Here is a 19,300-nt window from a genome sequence, read left to right as displayed (position 1 = left end):
TCTTGCAATCAGTTCGACTAATTGTTCCGATGAGTAATTATATTGTAAATGTTTTGCGTTATAGTAAATTTGTAATGCATATGTCCTTTCTGATATACCCATCCTATCATTGTATTTCCCATTTTGCAATTCCTTGTTAATTTCCAATTGTTGGACTTTTCCCCAGAAATAATTCAAAAATTTTTGTTCAAATTGTTGCCAACTGTCAAATTCTTCTTCTTTGCAATCGAACCATAGGCTTGCTTCATTTTTGAGATGGTTTCTGATAGTTTCTTTTGCTGTTTCGAAATTTCCGATGTGCTGTATTTTCTTTTTCAGGCTCTTTATGAACGGCACTGGGTGTAATCTTCTTACATCCCCGCCAAACCTTATCTTCACGTCATCTGTGCTATGTATAACCATTTCTCTTCTTTCTCCGACATTCTGTTGCGTCCTATTTTCGGTGACTTGTTTTTCTATTTCTGTGATTCTTTTTTCCACTTCTTCTCTGTCTACTTGGATAGCATTTTCCAACTTATTTTCCAAATTTTCTAGTTCTTTTTGCTGGCAATTCGTTATCTCCTTTATTTTGATTTTGATTTCTTTAATCTCTAACTCCTGTTTCTCGCTCTTTTCTGCAATCTCTTCTATTTTTTTAACCATTTCCTTCTTAATACTCTCTATATTTCTGTTGTTTTCTTCTATGGCTTGTTTTGTTTCCTCCTGATTTTCTTTCATTACTTGTTGTGTTTCTTCCATTTTCTTTGATGTTTCTTCCTGATTTTTATCCATTGTCCTTTTTGCTTCATCCATTGCTTGTTTTGTTTCTCTTTGATTGTCATCCAGTTTTTGTGACTGGAGTTGCATCAGTTGTAATAGTTTATCTATTCCTGATAATTCTTGCTGTTCTGATGCCATGATTGTCGTGTCTAAAATATCTTCTTGGTCTGAATGTTCTTTTTGTTTTTTGTTGTCCTTGCTTTGGCTTCTTGTCACAGACATTTGTTTTCAAGAAGTATTATCCCCGCCAAATATGAAATTTTACTAGTATGTTACCAATACGACTTTTTTTTACCCAAATATTATAAATTGTCAATAAATATATCAAATGTAAATATCGTAAAAATAAAATATTAAATCAGTTATGTAAAATTTGTACCTAAAGAGATCTAAATTTTTATGTTATCAAATGTAAGTATCTCACTTTTTACCACAGGCATATAAATTTTCAAATACCGGCTTTACTCTTTCTATCCTTCAAATTTGCCACTAGAAATACTTTACAATGCTTTCCACGTTGGACGACAGTTGATGTGATCTTGATTATTGATATGAGATAATATTCTTATATGGCACTTAATTTAATCAATGTATTAATACTAATCTAATTAATTAACCAGATCACATATCAATATGTTTTCAATCTCAGGGCGAATTATAAATTAATTACTTACTTTCGTGGCTTCTAAATATTTCTTAATGGTTCCTAATCGGGATAGAAAAGAAAAGAGTAAAAAAAATACACATATGGGTTACAATTATAATCAAAATATTTTTTATTTTATTTAAAAGGCAATCAATGCTTAATATTTGCTATTTCTTATTATTCTTAAACATAACATTTACAAATGGGAATCTTATTTCCTTTTGGTTTTCAATTGAAAGTTTTTATTAACATTTAACTATTAGGAGTTATTAGGAACAACTCTATTTAAGTTTGATGAAGCTTTTCTGATATTATTGATTATGTTATTCAATTTTTTATGTGGAATTTAATACGAAAAACCCATACATTCATGTCCAAACAAATGAGACTGACCTTTTCCTGGTGAACTGAAAATGTCCTCACACAAGACCCGTTTCCTGCTATCCTTGGCTGCGATCAAACCTCGTCCTGGCTTCCAGTAATGTTCTCCTTTGAAAAACTAGCTCGTATAGCTCTCGTTCCTGCGTCTGTCGTGATGCTGTGTTCTACCTTTCTCGAAACTGCTATCAGCTACCGGGACACTCTTGGCTCAAGGAGGTTCTTTTACTCTCGACCTGGCCTACTTCTCGTTCCACGATAGATACTCCACACTCACGGAACTACATCGGCTTTCTCACTCTCCGTACACTACCGTCTACTACTCGACTTCACTTCTCGACAGCTCAAAACATCCTGATCTCACTACCATTCCCCTACTTTCTAAATATCCCTTCCAGATTCACAAATCAATCTTCCACCACCAACTCTCATTCGTAATATTCCTCAAAACCAATTTTTAATCTTTCTAAATATGCTTAATGGATTTCAAAAGAAAATATTTAATTCCCATTCTAACTTACTTTCTATTATTTACAAATTTTAATGACCTATTCTCTCTTTCAAATGAGTCTTATTCAGCATAGGCTAATGATCGAAACCTTCCGCGAAAAACGATAATGAACTATCATCTATTTCACTGAGTTTTATTTAGCATAGGCTAATGATCGACCTTCCGAGAAGAACGATAATGGTACGCGTCATTCACTTTGTTTATCTAAGCACATTGTTCCGAGTTTCGTACGCTTATTCTAATCACTTCTTAAAATTAAATATAACAATTTGTTGTATACAGGTTGTTCTAAATTTATATGCCCGAGGTTGAGAAAATTAAAAATATTTTATATTAAAGTGAATTTTGTTTATAATTATCAAATTTTAATTTTTATATCAAATAGAAATATAACAGTATATGTATTGAAGTAAAAACTTCTATAGGGACTTTGTGTACTTTTTGGATGGGAAAAAGTATTAAATTGGCTACCGTCATTGCGACCGTCATCGCTTCGAAGAAATAAATTTTTGAAGCGAAAATTTCTTTAGGGACGTTGTGCACTTTTTAGATAGGGAAAAAGTATTTAATTAGCGAACGTCATCGCGACCATCATCGCTTCGGCAAAATAAATTTTGAAAGTGAACACTTCTTTTGGGGACGTTGTGCACTTTTTAGATGGGGAAGAAGTATTGAATTAGCGACCGTCATAGGTTCGGCGAAATAAATTTTTGAAGTGAAAACTTCTTTAGGGACGTTGTGCACTTTTCGGATGGGGAAAAATGATTAAATTTGGATGGGGAGAAAGTAATAAATACGCGACCGTCATCGCTTCGACGAAATAAACATTTGAAGTAAAAACTTCTTTAGGGACGTTGTGCTCTTTTTAGATGGAAAAAAGTATTAAATTATCGACTGTCATCGCGACCGCCATCGCTTCGAGGAAATAAATTCGTGAAGTGAAAACTTTAGGGACGTTGTGCACTTTTTCGATGGAAAAAAGCATTAAATTAGCGACCGTCATCGCTTCGATGAAATCAAGTTTTGAAGTGGAAACTTCTTGAGGGACGTTGTGCACTTTTTGGATGGGGAAAAATATAAATTAGCGACCTTTATCGCTTCGACGAAATAAATTTTTGAAGTGAAAACTTTTTAGGTATGTGCACTTTTTGGATGGGAAAAAATTATTAAATTAGCGACCGTCATCGCTTCGACGAAATACATTTTTGAAGTGAAAACTTCTTTAGGAACGTTGTGCACTTTTTGGATGGGGGAAAAGTATTGAATTAGGGACCGCCATCGTTTCGACGAAATAAATATTTGAAGTGAAACTTATTTATGGACGTTGTGCACTTTTTCGATGTAAAAAAGTATTAAATTAGCGACCATCATCGCTTCGACGAAATAAATATTTGAAGTGAAAACTTCTTGAGGGACGTTGTGTACTTTTTGGATGGGAAAAAGTATTAAATTGGCTACCGTCATTGCGACCGTCATCGCTTCGAAGAAATAAATTTTTGAAGTGAAAATTTCTTTAGGGACGTTGTGCACTTTTTAGATAGGGAAAAAGTATTTAATTAGCGAACGTCATCGCGACCATCATCGCTTCGGCAAAATAAATTTTTAAAGTGAACACTTCTTTTGGGGACGTTGTGCACTTTTTAGATGGGGAACAAGTATTGAATTAGCGACCGTCATAGGTTCGGCGAAATAAATTTTTGAAGTGAAAACTTCTTTAGGGACGTTGTGCACTTTTCGGATGGGGAAAAATTATTAAATTTGGATGGGGAGAAAGTAATAAATACGCGACCGTCATCGCTTCGACGAAATAAACATTTGAAGTAAAAACTTCTTTAGGGACGTTGTGCTCTTTTTAGATGGAAAAAGTATTAAATTATCGACTGTCATCGCGACCGCCATCGCTTCGAGGAAATAAATTCGTGAAGTGAAAACTTTAGGGACGTTGTGCACTTTTTCGATGGAAAAAAGCATTAAATTAGCGATCGTCATCGCTTCGATGAAATCAAGTTTTGAAGTGGAAACTTCTTGAGGGACGTTGTGCACTTTTTGGATGGGGAAAAATATAAATTAGCGACCTTTATCGCTTCGACGAAATAAATTTTTGAAGTGAAAACTTTTTAGGGATGTGCACTTTTTGGATGGGAAAAAATTATTAAATTAGCGACCGTCATCGCTTCGACGAAATACATTTTTGACGTGAAAACTTCTTTAGGAACGTTGTGCACTTTTTGGATGGGGGAAAAGTATTGAATTAGGGACCGCCATCGCTTCGACGAAATAAATATTTGAAGTGAAACTTATTTATGAACGTTGTGCACTTTTTCGATGTAAAAAAGTATGAAACTAGCGACCGTCATCGCTTCGATGAAATCAATTTTTGAAGTGGAAACTTCTTGATGGACGTTGTGCACTTTTTCGATGTAAAAAAGTATGAAACTAGCGACCGTCATCGCTTCGATGAAATCAATTTTTGAAGTGGAAACTTCTTGATGGACGTTGTGCACTTTTTGGATAAGGAAAAATTATTAAATTAGCGACCGTCATCGCTTCGGAGAAATAAATTTTTTAAGTGAAAACTTCTATAGGGACGTATTTAGGGACGTTGTGCACTTTTTCGATGTAAAAAAGTATTAAATTAGCGACCATCATCGCTTCGACGAAATAAATATTTGAAGTGAAAACTTCTTGAGGGACGTTGTGCACTTTTTGGATGGGGAAAAAGTAGTAAATTAGCGACCGTTATCGCTTCGACGAAATAAATTTTTGAATTGAAAATTTCTTTAGGGACGTTGTGCACTTCTTGGATGGGGAAAAAGTATTGAATTTGCGACCGTCATCACTTTGCTGAAATAAATTTTGTACATATATAAATTATGTGTATGTATACACAAATAGCATAGAGCATACGCATCGCGTATATCGTATATGATATAGGTAAAGGACTTCTTTTAGGATGGGGTAAAAGCATTGAGCTCGTAATTTATATACTATAAGAAGTTTTCACTTCTGTCGGCACTCCCACGAGTGCCTTTAATTTTTTTTGGTATTTGTATATCCTACCTTTTTGATCATTTTTATCCACTGATTAGTATGACAAAATTCCATTCCAGTTGTTTTCTTGTTTGTTGTCGACATTATAAAAAAGAAGACTAACAGATATTACGGGGAAACTCCAAATTAGTAACTGATAAAACATTGAAATAATAAAAAAAAAAATGTATACCAAAAATTTACAAATTAAATAACCTCAAGTTTTCACGAAAGGATCAAAATGACACTTTAATATTTTGAGATTGGTTGTCCCTTGTAGACCAGGGCGCATCTGTAAAAATATTAGTACATTTGGATGTTGAGAGGTGACTCAAATATTTTTGCAGAAATTGCTTGAAAATAAATCAGATAATAATATTTGAGTTATCCTCCCTCTCAAAAAGGTCCGGAACATTGTTTAAATAATCAAAATGTCAAAAAATTAAGGAAAAATTCGATTTTTCTCTTGGTTTTTTGATTTTAACTTTAAAAGTATTTATTTCTGAGAAAAGTTGTACTAACATAAAAGTTGCGTAATTAAATTTCCTATAATATAGAATTGGTTAAATATTTAAAAAATAGCCACTTTTGTTGCAAAATAGCAATAATTGTGAAAAAAAACATACAAAAACAAGTATTCGCATTTTACGTTTTTCAACCATTTATGCTACACTTAGGACCTTCATATTTCACCCTGAAAAACTTTATGATACAGTAAAACAATACTGTAAATTTCATTAAGATCGGTTCAATAAATTTTGCAATCCAGCTTTCGTAAAAAAAATTCATTTTTTCAAAATGTTACAGGACTGAAAATAAAGCAGATAGCAAGTTGAATTTTTTTTACGGATAGAAGTGTTACTGTACCTTTTAGGTCTGGATCCCGCGTATGAAAAAAAAGTTGATTAATAGCAAGCTGAAAATTTGTTAATAGCTTAAGGGTGTCTAGTCGAATAAACTTTGATATATGGGAACACTGAAACGGGGGTAGTTTTAATTGTGGAATAAGTTAAAAATTTGGAACGGTCACAGCACGAAAACGGCACATTTATTTTGTCCGACAGAACAGACTTAAACTCTCCGAACAGAGATTAAACTCTCATGAAAATATCAGACTGCTATTTATTACCTGTCATAATTCCTGTCATTTGACATATTCTACATGTTCCACTCATTAAAACGCCCATTTGGTGATAAATAGCAGTCTGATTTTTGCATGAGAGTTTAATCTCTGTTCGAAGAGTTTAAGTCTGTTCTGTCGGACAAAATAAATGTGCCGTTTTCGTGCTGTGACCGTTCCAAATTTTTAACCTGTTCCACAATTAAAACTACCCCTGTTCCAGTGTTCACACATATCAAAGTTTATTCGACTAGACACCCTTAAGCTATTAACAAATTTTCAGCTTGCTATTAATCAACTTTTTTTTCATACGCGGGATCCAGACCTATTTTATTTGCAATTTTGCCAAATTAAAATCGATTAACACCACGGCGTCAGGAATTTTTTTAAATAAACATTAATTATTGGTGCTACGCGCAGGACAGCGGATAGTTTGCTCTGATTAGGCATTCCAATGACCTTTGATAATAATTGATACGTTTTAATTTTTATTACATTTCGATATAAATAAATAAATTTGTTTATTGCAAAATAAAAACACATACTCTATCCTTTGAAATAACACTTTTACAAGCAAAAACTTTCTTTGTTCATATATTTTAACTTAAATAATAAAAGTTTATTATTTTTAAACATATGCAATTGTTTAAACAATATTTCACAAACAATAATAAAATTAGTTTGATTTTTGTGGAATTAAAATATTAAAATACAACAAAATATAGAGTAAGATAATAATATATTAGATAAAGATTGGAAGAAATTTTGGTGGAAATCAACTTGAGTGAATCGAACACCGTTGTCGTGCGCGTAGCACCAAAAATTATTGTTTATTTCAAAAATTTCCTGACGCGGTGGTAATTAATCGATTTTAATTTTGAAAATTGCAAATGAAAGGTACGGTACACTTCTATAAGCAAAAAAATTTCAACTTGCTTTCTGCTTTATTTTCAGTCCTGTAACATTTTGAAAAAATGAATTATTTTTGCGAAAGCTGGATTGCAAAATTTATTTTGCAAAATCTATTCAACCGATCCTAATGAAATTTACAGTATTGTTTTACTGTATCATAAAGTTTTTCTGGGTGAAATATGAAGGTCCTAAGAGTAGCATAAATAGTTGAAAACGTAAAATGCGAGTACTTGTTTTTGTATGTTTTTTTTTGCAATTATTGCTATTTTGCAACTAGGGTGACTATTTTTTAAATTTTTAACCAATTCTATATTGTAGGAAACTTAATTACGCAACTTTTATGTCAATACAACTTTTCTCGGAAATGAATACTTTTAAAGTTATAATCAAAAAACGAAGAAAAAAATCGAATTTTTCCTTAAATTTTTGACATTTTGATTATTTAAACAATGTTCCGGACATTTTTGAGAGGGAGGATAACTCAAATATTATTATTTGATTTATTTTCAAGCAATTTCTGCAAAAAATTTGAGTCACCTCTCAACGTCCATCTCAAAACAGATGCGCCCTGGACTATTGTGCAACAGAAAATTTTTATACTATGAATAATAACCTATTCTGTTATCCTTAAATTTTATAACTAAATTTACAATAAAATTCTTCTATATAGACATTAACATCCGCAGGTGGTCAAGTTTAATCAATTTCGTGAAGTTTCACCACTTTTATGAGGCCAGGATATCCTTCTTCCTGGACCTGGTTTTCCATGCACCTTACTTGAAGTATGGTCCTATCACTGTTCATCACACAATCATAATTTACCTCTCTATATCTATTTATTTATTAACGGGATAAACCCAATACATACAAAATACAATAAAGCAGAGCTTTTGTCATAATAATGAAAAAATAAAATTTAGATACATGTAAAACTACAACTATAAAACACAAACATAAAAAATAAAAAAGAATATAAATTATTTGTAAATGATGAAAACAACTGAATTAACTATAACAGTTAAGGGCCGGTACTTTATGTCTCGATTAACAGCCCGTTAGTTAACGGAGGTTCAATCGGGACCTCTTTAGGGTCTCTTGCGTTGTAATAAATACTTATTTATAATTATAATAATACTTGTAATTGCATTTATTACAACGCAAGAGACCCTAAAGAGGTCCCGATTGAACCTCCGTTAACTAACGGGCTGTTAATCGAGACATAAAGTACCGGCCCTAAATCTATTTAATTTTTTAAATTCAAAATTCAAGACGCCCGAGTTCTTGTGTAATAGAAGAAACTGAAGAACCAAACAGATCTATTACATGACTAAACTTGTTTCCATACAGGGCCAATCTACTAATTGGTGCATATTGACCATAATTTGTAGCATGTCGTTGTTCCCTGAATATTTGTGGATTTCGTGTCAATCTAGCAGGTATATTAAAGTATACAAGACTTATCAATTCTTCGGAGTTAATAACACCAGAGATAATTTTGCGAAGACAACAAATATCCAACATGACTCTTCTGCGTTCAAGAGTTTGTAAATTTATTCTCTTTAATATATTATCATAAGTATAATTTCTAACTGTTAAACCCATCTTAAAAGCTGCGAAACGTAAAAATTTGTTTTGAACCTTTTCAATATTTAGGATTTGATATGCATAACTAGGTGACCAGATAATAGAACCATATTCAATAATTGATCTCACGATACTGCAATATAAGATTTTTATTGTGTGAATTGACAAATCTTTTGATGAACGCAATACAAAACCCAACATCTTAAATGCTTTCGAAACAGTATGGTCAATGTGAGAGTAAAATGTTAATTTACAATCAAATATTATACCCAAATCCCGAATTTCGTTCACACGTGTGACAGGAGTATTATTAATAAAATATTGATGGTGAATAGGCGAATGGGATCTAGCAAAAGTTATTAAAAAGCATTTATTAATATTAAGTTCCATATCATTTCTACCACACCACTCATAAAAATCATTTACTTGTGACTGAAGCTGAAAAATGTTATCCTCATTATTGACAGTCTTATATATTTTAACATCATCAGCAAACATTAAAAAGTTAACTTCCTTAAAAATAGAGTGAACATCATTCAAGAACAGATTAAATAGAAGGGGGCCACAGTGGGAACCTTGCGGTACTCCAGATGTAGCTGTAAAAGCATTAGAAAGAAAACATCCTATTTTTACACTTAAACTTCGATTAGTCAGGTAACTTTGCATCCAATCAAAGAGACTTCCAGAAACACCGTATGCTGTAAGTTTTGCAAGTAAGATATTATGATTGACCTTATCGAATGCTTTAGAAAAATCAGTATAGATGGAATCTACTTGTAATTTGTTCTCCAAAGCGATAACAATGTCATTCTGATTAAGAAGTAAATTAGTTACTGTAGATTTACCCTGTACAAAACCGTGTTGTTCATTCACCAGAATACTGCCGAATTCACAAGTAAGCTGCTTAGTAACTAAATAATCTAATAATTTTGGAATTGCTGATATAGTACAAACTGCTCTGTAGTTTTCCACATTTGACTTTGAACCAGATTTAAATATAGGTTTTACGTAACTTCGTTTCCAGCAATCAGGGAAAACCCCTTCTTGCAAAGATTTATTAAAGAGTATACACAATGGCTTAGATATAGTACAAACACATTGTTTTAATAGATAGTTAGGAATGCCATCAGGGCCAAAATTTAGTTTAGGAGCCAAATTGTGAATACTCTCAAAAATAGTATTTATGTTAAAAGAGCATGAACTCATGTTACCAGCATTTTCAAATTGATATTGTGGGGGGGTAGTATTATGGTCAGTGAACACTGTAGAAAAAAATTTGGCAAATAAATTCACAGCTTCCTCCCCAGAACTACTTTGATCATCTCCTAAATATAAATGGCAAAGACCATCATAATTTTTTTGCGACTGTTTATATATTTCCAAAAAGTGCCTGGGTCATTATTAATTCTAAATTCAGAATCTCTAACATATAAATTATAACAATCTTTACTCAGTGTACTACATTCAGATCGTAAGTTATGAAAAATAATAAAATCATCATAATTGTTGAACATCTTATACTTTTTATGATATTTTTTCTTTTCTATTATTAGTCGTTTTAACTCCGGGCTAAACCAAATTGGAAATGTACTTGTCTTACATACTTTTTTAGGAACATTTATTGCATAATTGACAAATTATGCATGATTTATTGCATAATTGACAATAATTATTGTATGATTGATTTATTGCATGATTGACAATATCGTAAAATTTAGACACAGCGTCTTCAATATTCAAAGCCTTTAGTGAATCCCAATTTATTTCCGACAAAAAAAAGTTCATACCAATATAATCACCGTTTTTAAAATCATAATATGACTCTGCGTACTTTAAAGGATCACTGTTATTTATTATATTAACATCAAATGTTACACCATTGTGGTTAAGGGAGTTCGGAAAAATTAAATCAGCAGCATTTACAACACTCAACTCGTTACAATTAGAAAAGATTAAGTCTAAAATTACATTTCTACTATTGGACACAAAATTATTTTGAAAAAGGTTGTAAAAACTATAGCAATTGACCATATGTAAAGCTGGTGAATTTGGTGGATAGTTCAATAAACTAACTCCTAAATTATCGTTTGTCCACGTAACATTCGGAAGATTAAAGTCACCAGAAATAAAAACCTTAGAGTAGTTATTGTTCATTAATATAAAATCAGGACATTACAATGATCTTCGTATATTTCATGATCAGACCGTGGCGGTATGTACACAGAGCCAAAAATAACTTTCTCTGTTCCAATATTAACTAGTACAAAAATTTGTTCAACTTTAGTATGAGGTATAGATAGAGCAAAACTGTTAAACTTTTTCTTAACGGCTATAAGGACACCGCCACCTCTTCCCTTATCTTTAAAATGATCAAAATTATCACGATCTGCTCGAAAGATATTATAATCAGAATCCAAGCCCAATTCTGAATCAGAATAGCTATTTGTCAACCATGTTTCAACAAGTATAATAACATCATAACTCGAACATAATACACTTAGACTAAAATCTATCAACTTCGTACGCATGCCTCCCACATTATGAAAATAAACAGATAGCTTTGAATGATTTAAATTAGATTTATCCCTACAGTTTAGTTTTTTTCTTTAATAGGTAAAATTTTAGGAATTCCATGTACATACTTGATAGTCAGATTTGTTTCACCAGCACTTTTTTTTATTTCCAGTTCCTTCCTAAGTTCATTTAAATAATTTCGCTGACTGATAGTAAGATCGGAGCTAACTCTAATATTTGAAGGTAATTGACTTCGGTTTTTTAGTACACGAATAACACTAGCAGAACTGTCCAGAATTGCTTTAATCGGTCGAGGCCTATTTCCTTGCTTTCCAACACGAAACAACTTTTTTATGGATACTTCCGTAAAACCTGAAAGTAATTCTTCAACTGTTTTTAAATCTTCGGCAGATTCGTGAACATTGAACAACATAAGGTTATTTTCACGTTTACGACGTTCACTATATTCACTTATAAACGATTCATAATGATTACCAGTGTCAGTTGATTTCACATGATCAGAATTTGAAACAGTTAATTTGGAACTTTGAGTTACTTTATCAGCTTCGTAAATCTCCATTCTTAGTATCCTTTGCTCTAAAGTTGTGATTTTGCAATTAAGGCTTGATTAGAAATTATATCGTTGAAAGAAAACTGGCGGACCTACGGTGGGGGCATAGAAACCCCCCAAAATTCATAAAACTTACACCTTAGTTAGAAGGACAAATGCGGCCCAATAAACCTGCATTAAGGAACGTAATGCATACAGTAGTTTGGGTCTATCTTTGTTTACGTTTTTTGGTTGGTGTTCCATTGGAAGTTACCCTCTCCCCAAGGCACATTTTTAGATCCGCCACTAGTCTCTCAAGTACCCAATGCAATGCATCCCTGAAGCCGAATTGTGTATTTGTCATATTATGTGCTTCATATTTTTATAACGAAAAAATCAGGATAATAATGTCCCATCACTTCATAAGGCTTATTATTCGATAGTCTTTTCATTTTTTCACATTGGGTTTTTTAGGATAGGTCATGATGTTGATGTATGCCACTGTTAGGGTATTTTTACGATAGCCGTTCTACTCTTTCATTTCGCTTTCATAAACGCCATGAACACTACTTCACCACAATACGCTTATTGTTTTTAGCGTTAAAGTGACCAATAACTGTTTATTCTCTTAAAATCAAAATAAAAAGAAAAGCCCCTATTACTTCGTCTGATTTGTCTGATTGTTGTTCCCCACTAAAATTAGGGATTCTGAATTATCCACCTAGGCTTATTATATAGCCTGAAAAAGAACATTAACCTGGGATACACATAATATGTGTATCCACATATACACATGTAATACGTGTATACACATAATAATATGTGTATAACTAATATTACTAATTCAAATTTTAACTAAAAAAATCGGATAAACCAAAAAAAATTCAAAAATAGTTTTTGTAATATTGTTTACGGCATATTGACCGAGTTTTAGATATTAATTAATTTTTTTTTATTTGTTTGTAGGTAAACGCCAAATACAGCGAAGACTTGGCTAAAGAAAGTCTCGAATGGATCGTGACGATCACAGGAGACGAACTGAACACAGCTGGTGATATGGACAACTTTTATGAAGTACTTAAGGATGGAACCGTATTGTGCAAGTAAGTATTTAACGCAAGAGAAAGTGTAATGTACCATTAGGTAACGATATTGCTTTTATGGGCATACGGGTACAACAATTGTACCAGGAATGTCAGATATCTCTACAAAGAACGCCTTTTATGCAGGTATATCATTAACATATAGTAAGGTGTTCAAAAATGTTACATTGCATAAGTTTGGAAATGATTAAAAAAAATAGGCTAGAAGGCAAACTGACAGAAAATACATTTTTTCACTTTAACCTTCTATTTTAGTTTCATGCATATTATAAAGAACTATAGACTGACGTAATGAAAACAGAGATTTTGTTAAAATTTCAAGCAAAATCGATATTTTACAGATGAGCTGTGTGTGTTTTATATCCTGTCTGAAAAACTCTTAAAAGGCTTTTTATGATGTTGATGAATGTGATAGCTCAAAGATGCATGAATGTGAATGTGGATGTGGATGTGCATGTTTGTTACGTTGATTTTCAAAAAGCATTTGACAAAGTGAGACATGAAAAAGCAGTCCAAATTCTAAAGATCAAAAACATAGACAAAAGGGATTTACGAATAATAACAAACCTTTACTGGAATCAAAAAGCACAAATTGTAATAGATAACGAACCCAGTCCAGAAATTGAAATTGGGAGAGGTGTTAGGAAGGGATGCATTATGTCTGCATTACTATTTAATGTATATGTTACAGTTCAAGTTGATTATCCAGTTGGAGTTGACTTTTCCTAGTTCGAGTCGACTCAAACGACTGGTTTTAGTGAAAGTTGATTATAAATATAAAATGAAGATTTTTATTCAACATTTACTAGTAAAAGTAGACTCCAACTAGTTAAAGTATACTCTTCCCAATGCCATTTAGTAAAAGTTGATTCACACAAACAACCGATTCTAGAAATTAAATGTTACTGTTATGTTCAAATCATGATATTTATAGTCCAGGCTGTATCATCGTCCCCGTTAGATAGATTATTCCAGTTCGATTTTTTTGCAAAAACTTACTCAAAAAGAGGTCCTTATAACGAATCCACAGGGTGTCAGGTGGTACCGTAATCGAAAAATTGTTTAAACAAATTCACAAAAAAAATTCACTTCGGACATTTTTTTTTACATCATTTGGGTCATTCGGAGCAAAAGAGGTATTTGATTTTTTTGTAAAATTTATTGTTCTCGAGTTATACGCGATTTAAAATTTGAAAAATGCGAAAATGACCATTTTCAAGGCTTGATAACTCAGTTAAAAATTATTATTATGAAAGTCACCAATCAAATTTTAACGACCCCCCCACCCCTACAAGGTACTGAAGAAATATTTGTCATTTCTGTATTACTAAGCTGATATTTTTAATTATTAACAATGAGCGCTAGGAGCGTATTGAGGCGGCTGTCAATGTGAGTGCGACTGAGATGCACCATTGGACGGTCGGAATGGAGGATCTTACTCGCACTCACATTGACGGCCGCCTCAATACGCTTTTAGCGCTCATTGTTAATAATTAAAAATAACAGCTTAGTAACAAAATAATGAAAATATGGCCAAAAAGAGCATTAAATTACACACCCATAAATAGAAGAAGAAGAGGAAGGCCTACAGAAACATGGAAGAAAGGTATAGAGCAGTCTATGGCAGATAGAGCTATTGACGAAAACGAATGGGTGGATAGAAAACGATGGCGAGCGAAATGTGGGATGCGGAGGAGACCGTAGGAACCCCACTACTTATATACATATATAGTAATAAAATAATGACAAAAATTTCTTCAGGATCTTGTAGGGGGGGCTTTAAACTTTGATTAGGTGACTTTCTGACTTTCATAATAATAGTTTTTAATCGAGTTATTAAGCCTTAAAAATGGTATTGTTCTGAAGCTATTTCCTTGTGGCACTTTTATAATCAACTATTTTTAATGGGAAATAAGCCACAATTTTACCAAAAAAAAAAAAAAAAATTTTGGTAAAATTGTGGCCTATTTTCCATTAAAAATACTTGCTTTTAAAAATGGTCACTTCGCATTTTTCAAAATTTTAAATCGCGTATTAAAAACTTCTGTCAAACCACAAAACTGTCAAAACTTTTTTTGTAATTTATTGCTCACATGTCATCACCATGACAAGGCGAAAGTTAAGGATATTTGATTACATGAAAGTGTGCTAAAAAACAGTGCGAAAAAGTAAATCCCATTTAAAATACATTATTACTTCAGGCACACTTTAAACCCTTCATGTACTGCTATCTATATTTACAATTTTCACACAATAAAAACTTGTACATAATATGAGGTAGAGTAGATAAGAATTATTTTTAAGAATTTGGTTAACAAAAATTGGTTAAACAAATTTTCGACCGCGGTGTCGCCTGACACTGTGTATTTGTTATAAGGATGTATTTGTTTGAGTAAGTTTGTTCAAAAAAATCGAATAAGAATAATTTACCTAACGGGGGCGACGTTACAGCCTGGACTAATAAGTAGTTGAAATGGTCAAAACCAAGAGACGCACACTCATCAAAAATGCACGTGAGATTATACTCGTATAAATTGTATTATCTACTTTTACTAACAAGGGTTAGGAAGAGTCAACTTCAACTAGTAAAAGTTGATTTAAATTTTTCAAATCAACTTTTACTGCTCGTTTCAGTTGGAGTTGACTCGAACTAGGAAAAGTCAACTCTAACTGAGAATCAACTTGAACTGTAACATATATAGCGAAGTCATTTTTGAGGAAGCTTACTACCTCAAACTGAAGGAATAATAATTATTAACGGAAGATCTATTAACAACATAAGATATGCAGATGACACCATGATGTTGTCAAGCTGTGCTGAACAACTTCAATTACCACTAAAATCGAACAGTTTATTTAAAGAATATGTTCTAAAAATGAATATAAAGAAGACGAACTACACAATAGTAACTAAGAAAACACATATACAAACAAGCATACATTTCGGAAATGTACCGCTAGAAAGGGTCGATAAAGATTCAAATACCTATAAATACTACAGTCACGATAAAGATGCACTAGAAATAAACAAACGGAGACACGTTGAATGTTATGAGAAATAATCCCAAATCGTAATTTAAAATGTATATCCATTATAAATCTCAAATCATGATTTACAAAGTTTATAGATCTTGTAAATCAGGGGTGGGCAAAAGCCGGCCCGCGGGCCGAATCCGGCCCTTTTGCTTACTTTATCCGGCCCGTTGAGAAATCCCGCAAGCACTTTTTTAAGAGCGTACGCGCAAAATTTCGGGCAAATGCTTTTTAAGTGCATTAATTTTTTTCGAATCCTGAGAAAACTAATAAGTATTTTTGAAAAGTTTAAAGGCAGAATGAAATATTACATTTATACAGAGGGCCGAAAAGTTCCTAAAAGCTTCTATAATGTTTATTTTAATAAGTCACAGCGGTAAAAAAGAGAAAATTTAGTATGATTTTCAATTTCAAATATCTCATTCAAAAGAAACTTTTTGTTTATTCTAAGGGACTTTCTGTCCTCGGTAATAATGTAATCTTTCATTCTGCGTTTAAATTTTTCAAAAATATTTTATTAGTTTTCTCAGGGTTAAAAAAATGAATGCATTTAAAAAGCATTGGTCCGTAATTTGGCGCCTACGATCTTAATCTCTTTTATGCGATTTTGTTGAAATCGAGAGTATTAGTGTTCGTAGTGTTCATATAAATAACGAATCTCTATTTTCTGCTTTTATTAAAATTGTCTGTGTGTTTAACCGGGTCCAGGCGCGAATATGTTTCGGCCACGGCATTTGTCGTCTACCAGGACCCATTTTCCTTCGATTTTACCCTTCATAATAAGCTGCTGCCACAACTTACAACAACGTACTTATCATTTCTAGGTATGTGCCCTTTCTCTTTGCTCTCTTTCTTCTTTCAATGAAGGTCAAAAGTTCTCTAGTCCTTCCCCATTGTATGTAACACCATTTCGTTCGTAAGATGATCGGTTTATGGTATTTTAAAAATCTCCTATAAGCCACATCTCAAATCTTCTTGATTTTTCATTAAGTCAGCATTAACAATCCAATGTTTTGCTGAAAATGGGGAAGGAATGCGAAGTCATGAAAACCATACAAACGAGAAAACTGGAATATCTAGGCCACATAATGAGAGGGGAAAAGTACTCCCCGCTAAGGTCCATAATCCAAAGAAAAATCTCGGGAAAGAGAAACGTGGGGCGTAGGAAGATTTCCTGGTTGCCAAATTTAAGGGAGTGGTACGGGTGCAGTTCAATACAGTTGTTCAGAGCTGCGGCCAACAAAGTTAAAATTGCTGTGATGGTAGCCAACCTCCGATAGAAGACGGTACCGCAAGAAGAAGAACAATCCAATAAATAAGAATAGAGTGGACATAACATTTTTATTATTATCCCGGTTTTTCATGGCGTTCTGCGCCTTCCGGTTCCCAGTTACCAGCTTCGTCGGTCATTCCATTCGCCAGGGTGAAGGTTAATGTCCGACATTGCCTTCTGAATGCCGCCTAGTCAGGATTGTTTCGGCCTTCCTCTCTTCTTTCCTTCCCTTGGCATCCATTTTAAAATTTGTTATGGCAGCCTGTCATGTCCATTCGTTCTACATGACCACACAAGATCAGTTGTCTCCTTTAAATTTCGTCTATGATGGTAGTATTTTTGTCAAAAAAATTGTTGGACAGAAAAAATAATACCAAAAACATTAGCTTGTGCGTAGCGTACATACTGGGTATAGTCCTCCGGAAGCGGCCCGGGAGAAATTTTGAAAATTTCATTTTGGCCCGCGCTTAGAAGTATTTGCCCACCCCTGTTGTAAATCATGATTTCAACGTATCTTGGTTTGTTTATTTCTAGTGCATCTTTACTTATTGTGATTTTAGTATAGGAACCTGGATTTGAGACAATAATGATCAAAAAGAGTAATAATAAGCGCCAGGATAAAAATAGCAAGAAATGCGTTTGTAAAATGAAAACAATTATCTGCAACCAAAAACTTAGATCAGAAGTGTGAGTAAGACCTTTGAGATGTTACGTGTTTTCGATACTGCAATATGGACTTAAAAGCTAGACATTGAAGCAAGAACATATATAAATAAGCTACATTCATTTGAAATGTGTTGTTACAGAAGGATGCTTAGAATATCATGGACAATGGACACAGAAGAAAACGAGCACGAAAGTATGCGAGAAATTGGCAAAGAATACGAAATAATAAACACATCGTCCCTGCCATTTCTAACTAGCGAATGTGAAAAGTGGTACTTTTCAGAAGAGCAAAATAACTCTTTTTTAGGGACTCCTAAATCAGCGCATTGCCAAATGGGAAATTTTTTATATTTTTTGTATGTAATGTTTAATCCTTTTTAGATTGATAACAAATTTGAACTGCTTATCATTTTTTTCTTTCCAAAAAATCACATTCGTTACTTTGCTTTTTGTATTAATCAAAGATTTGTTTCGATCCGATGATTCAAAGTAGCGAATGTATAATAGCGAATAACTGTATAATCAAATAATGAAAATCCGTTAAAATTAAATCATAAACTGCCTCACAAGAATTTCTTGGAAGCGATACTGAAACAAAATTCGCACTAATTGTAAACACGTGCATTTTATTCTTCTCAGCAACTGTTTTCGGCAGTTTACAGATTATTATTGAATAACAACTGTTGAATAAATTACAACACAAACTAACGAATGTGACACATTCGACATTTAGCGTTGTACAAATTATACCTTTATTATATTTATACAAAACAAAATATTGAATATAACCATTTTCGTCAAATTGCAGTCATCCAAATGAAAAAATGTTCATATTCGATAATTCGATGGTTTAGAAACAGCATATTTCCCGCGCTCCTAATCAAGCTACAATAACGAGAATTTGCCACAGCCACAATAGCCTAATAAAATAAAAAAAAGTCAAAATGTAAATTCGTACAGGTTAAAACAAATTTTATATCAAAGTTTAGGTGGTTACAAAAGATATTTTCAAGAAAGTATCCAAATCATACAAGGGGATCATTGTTTAAATAATTAAAAAGGGGTCATTTTTGCAAAAAAAATACTTGTTTAACTGCTCAGGTAATTCACTTATTAATGAAGGTCTATAGGATTTTTTTCTGTAAAATTGAAGGGTAAATCTTTCACATAAGACTTACTAAATTAAATTTGACCCCCTATTTATTTGAATAATTGTATATA

General features: G+C 32.7%; 1 protein-coding gene across 3 annotated transcripts in view; it reads left to right on the top strand.

Annotated features, from left to right (window-relative positions):
• Nucleotides 1-19,300, top strand: part of LOC114336952 (myophilin) — a 97,369-nt gene that overhangs the window by 54,308 nt on the left and 23,761 nt on the right. For all 3 annotated transcript variants that reach the window (XM_050659279.1, XM_050659278.1, XM_028287342.2), the window contains exon 2: nucleotides 12,971-13,107. In XM_050659279.1, the coding sequence (XP_050515236.1) occupies nucleotides 12,971-13,107 (137 nt within the window). The remainder of the gene's footprint in view (nucleotides 1-12,970; nucleotides 13,108-19,300) is intronic.

This window comes from Diabrotica virgifera, chromosome 8 (genome assembly GCF_917563875.1).
Source record: "Diabrotica virgifera virgifera chromosome 8, PGI_DIABVI_V3a".
NCBI classification, from domain to species: Eukaryota; Metazoa; Arthropoda; class Insecta; order Coleoptera; family Chrysomelidae; genus Diabrotica; species Diabrotica virgifera.
Note: the sequence above shows the minus strand (reverse complement) of the source record. Positions and strands in the feature narration are given on the sequence as shown.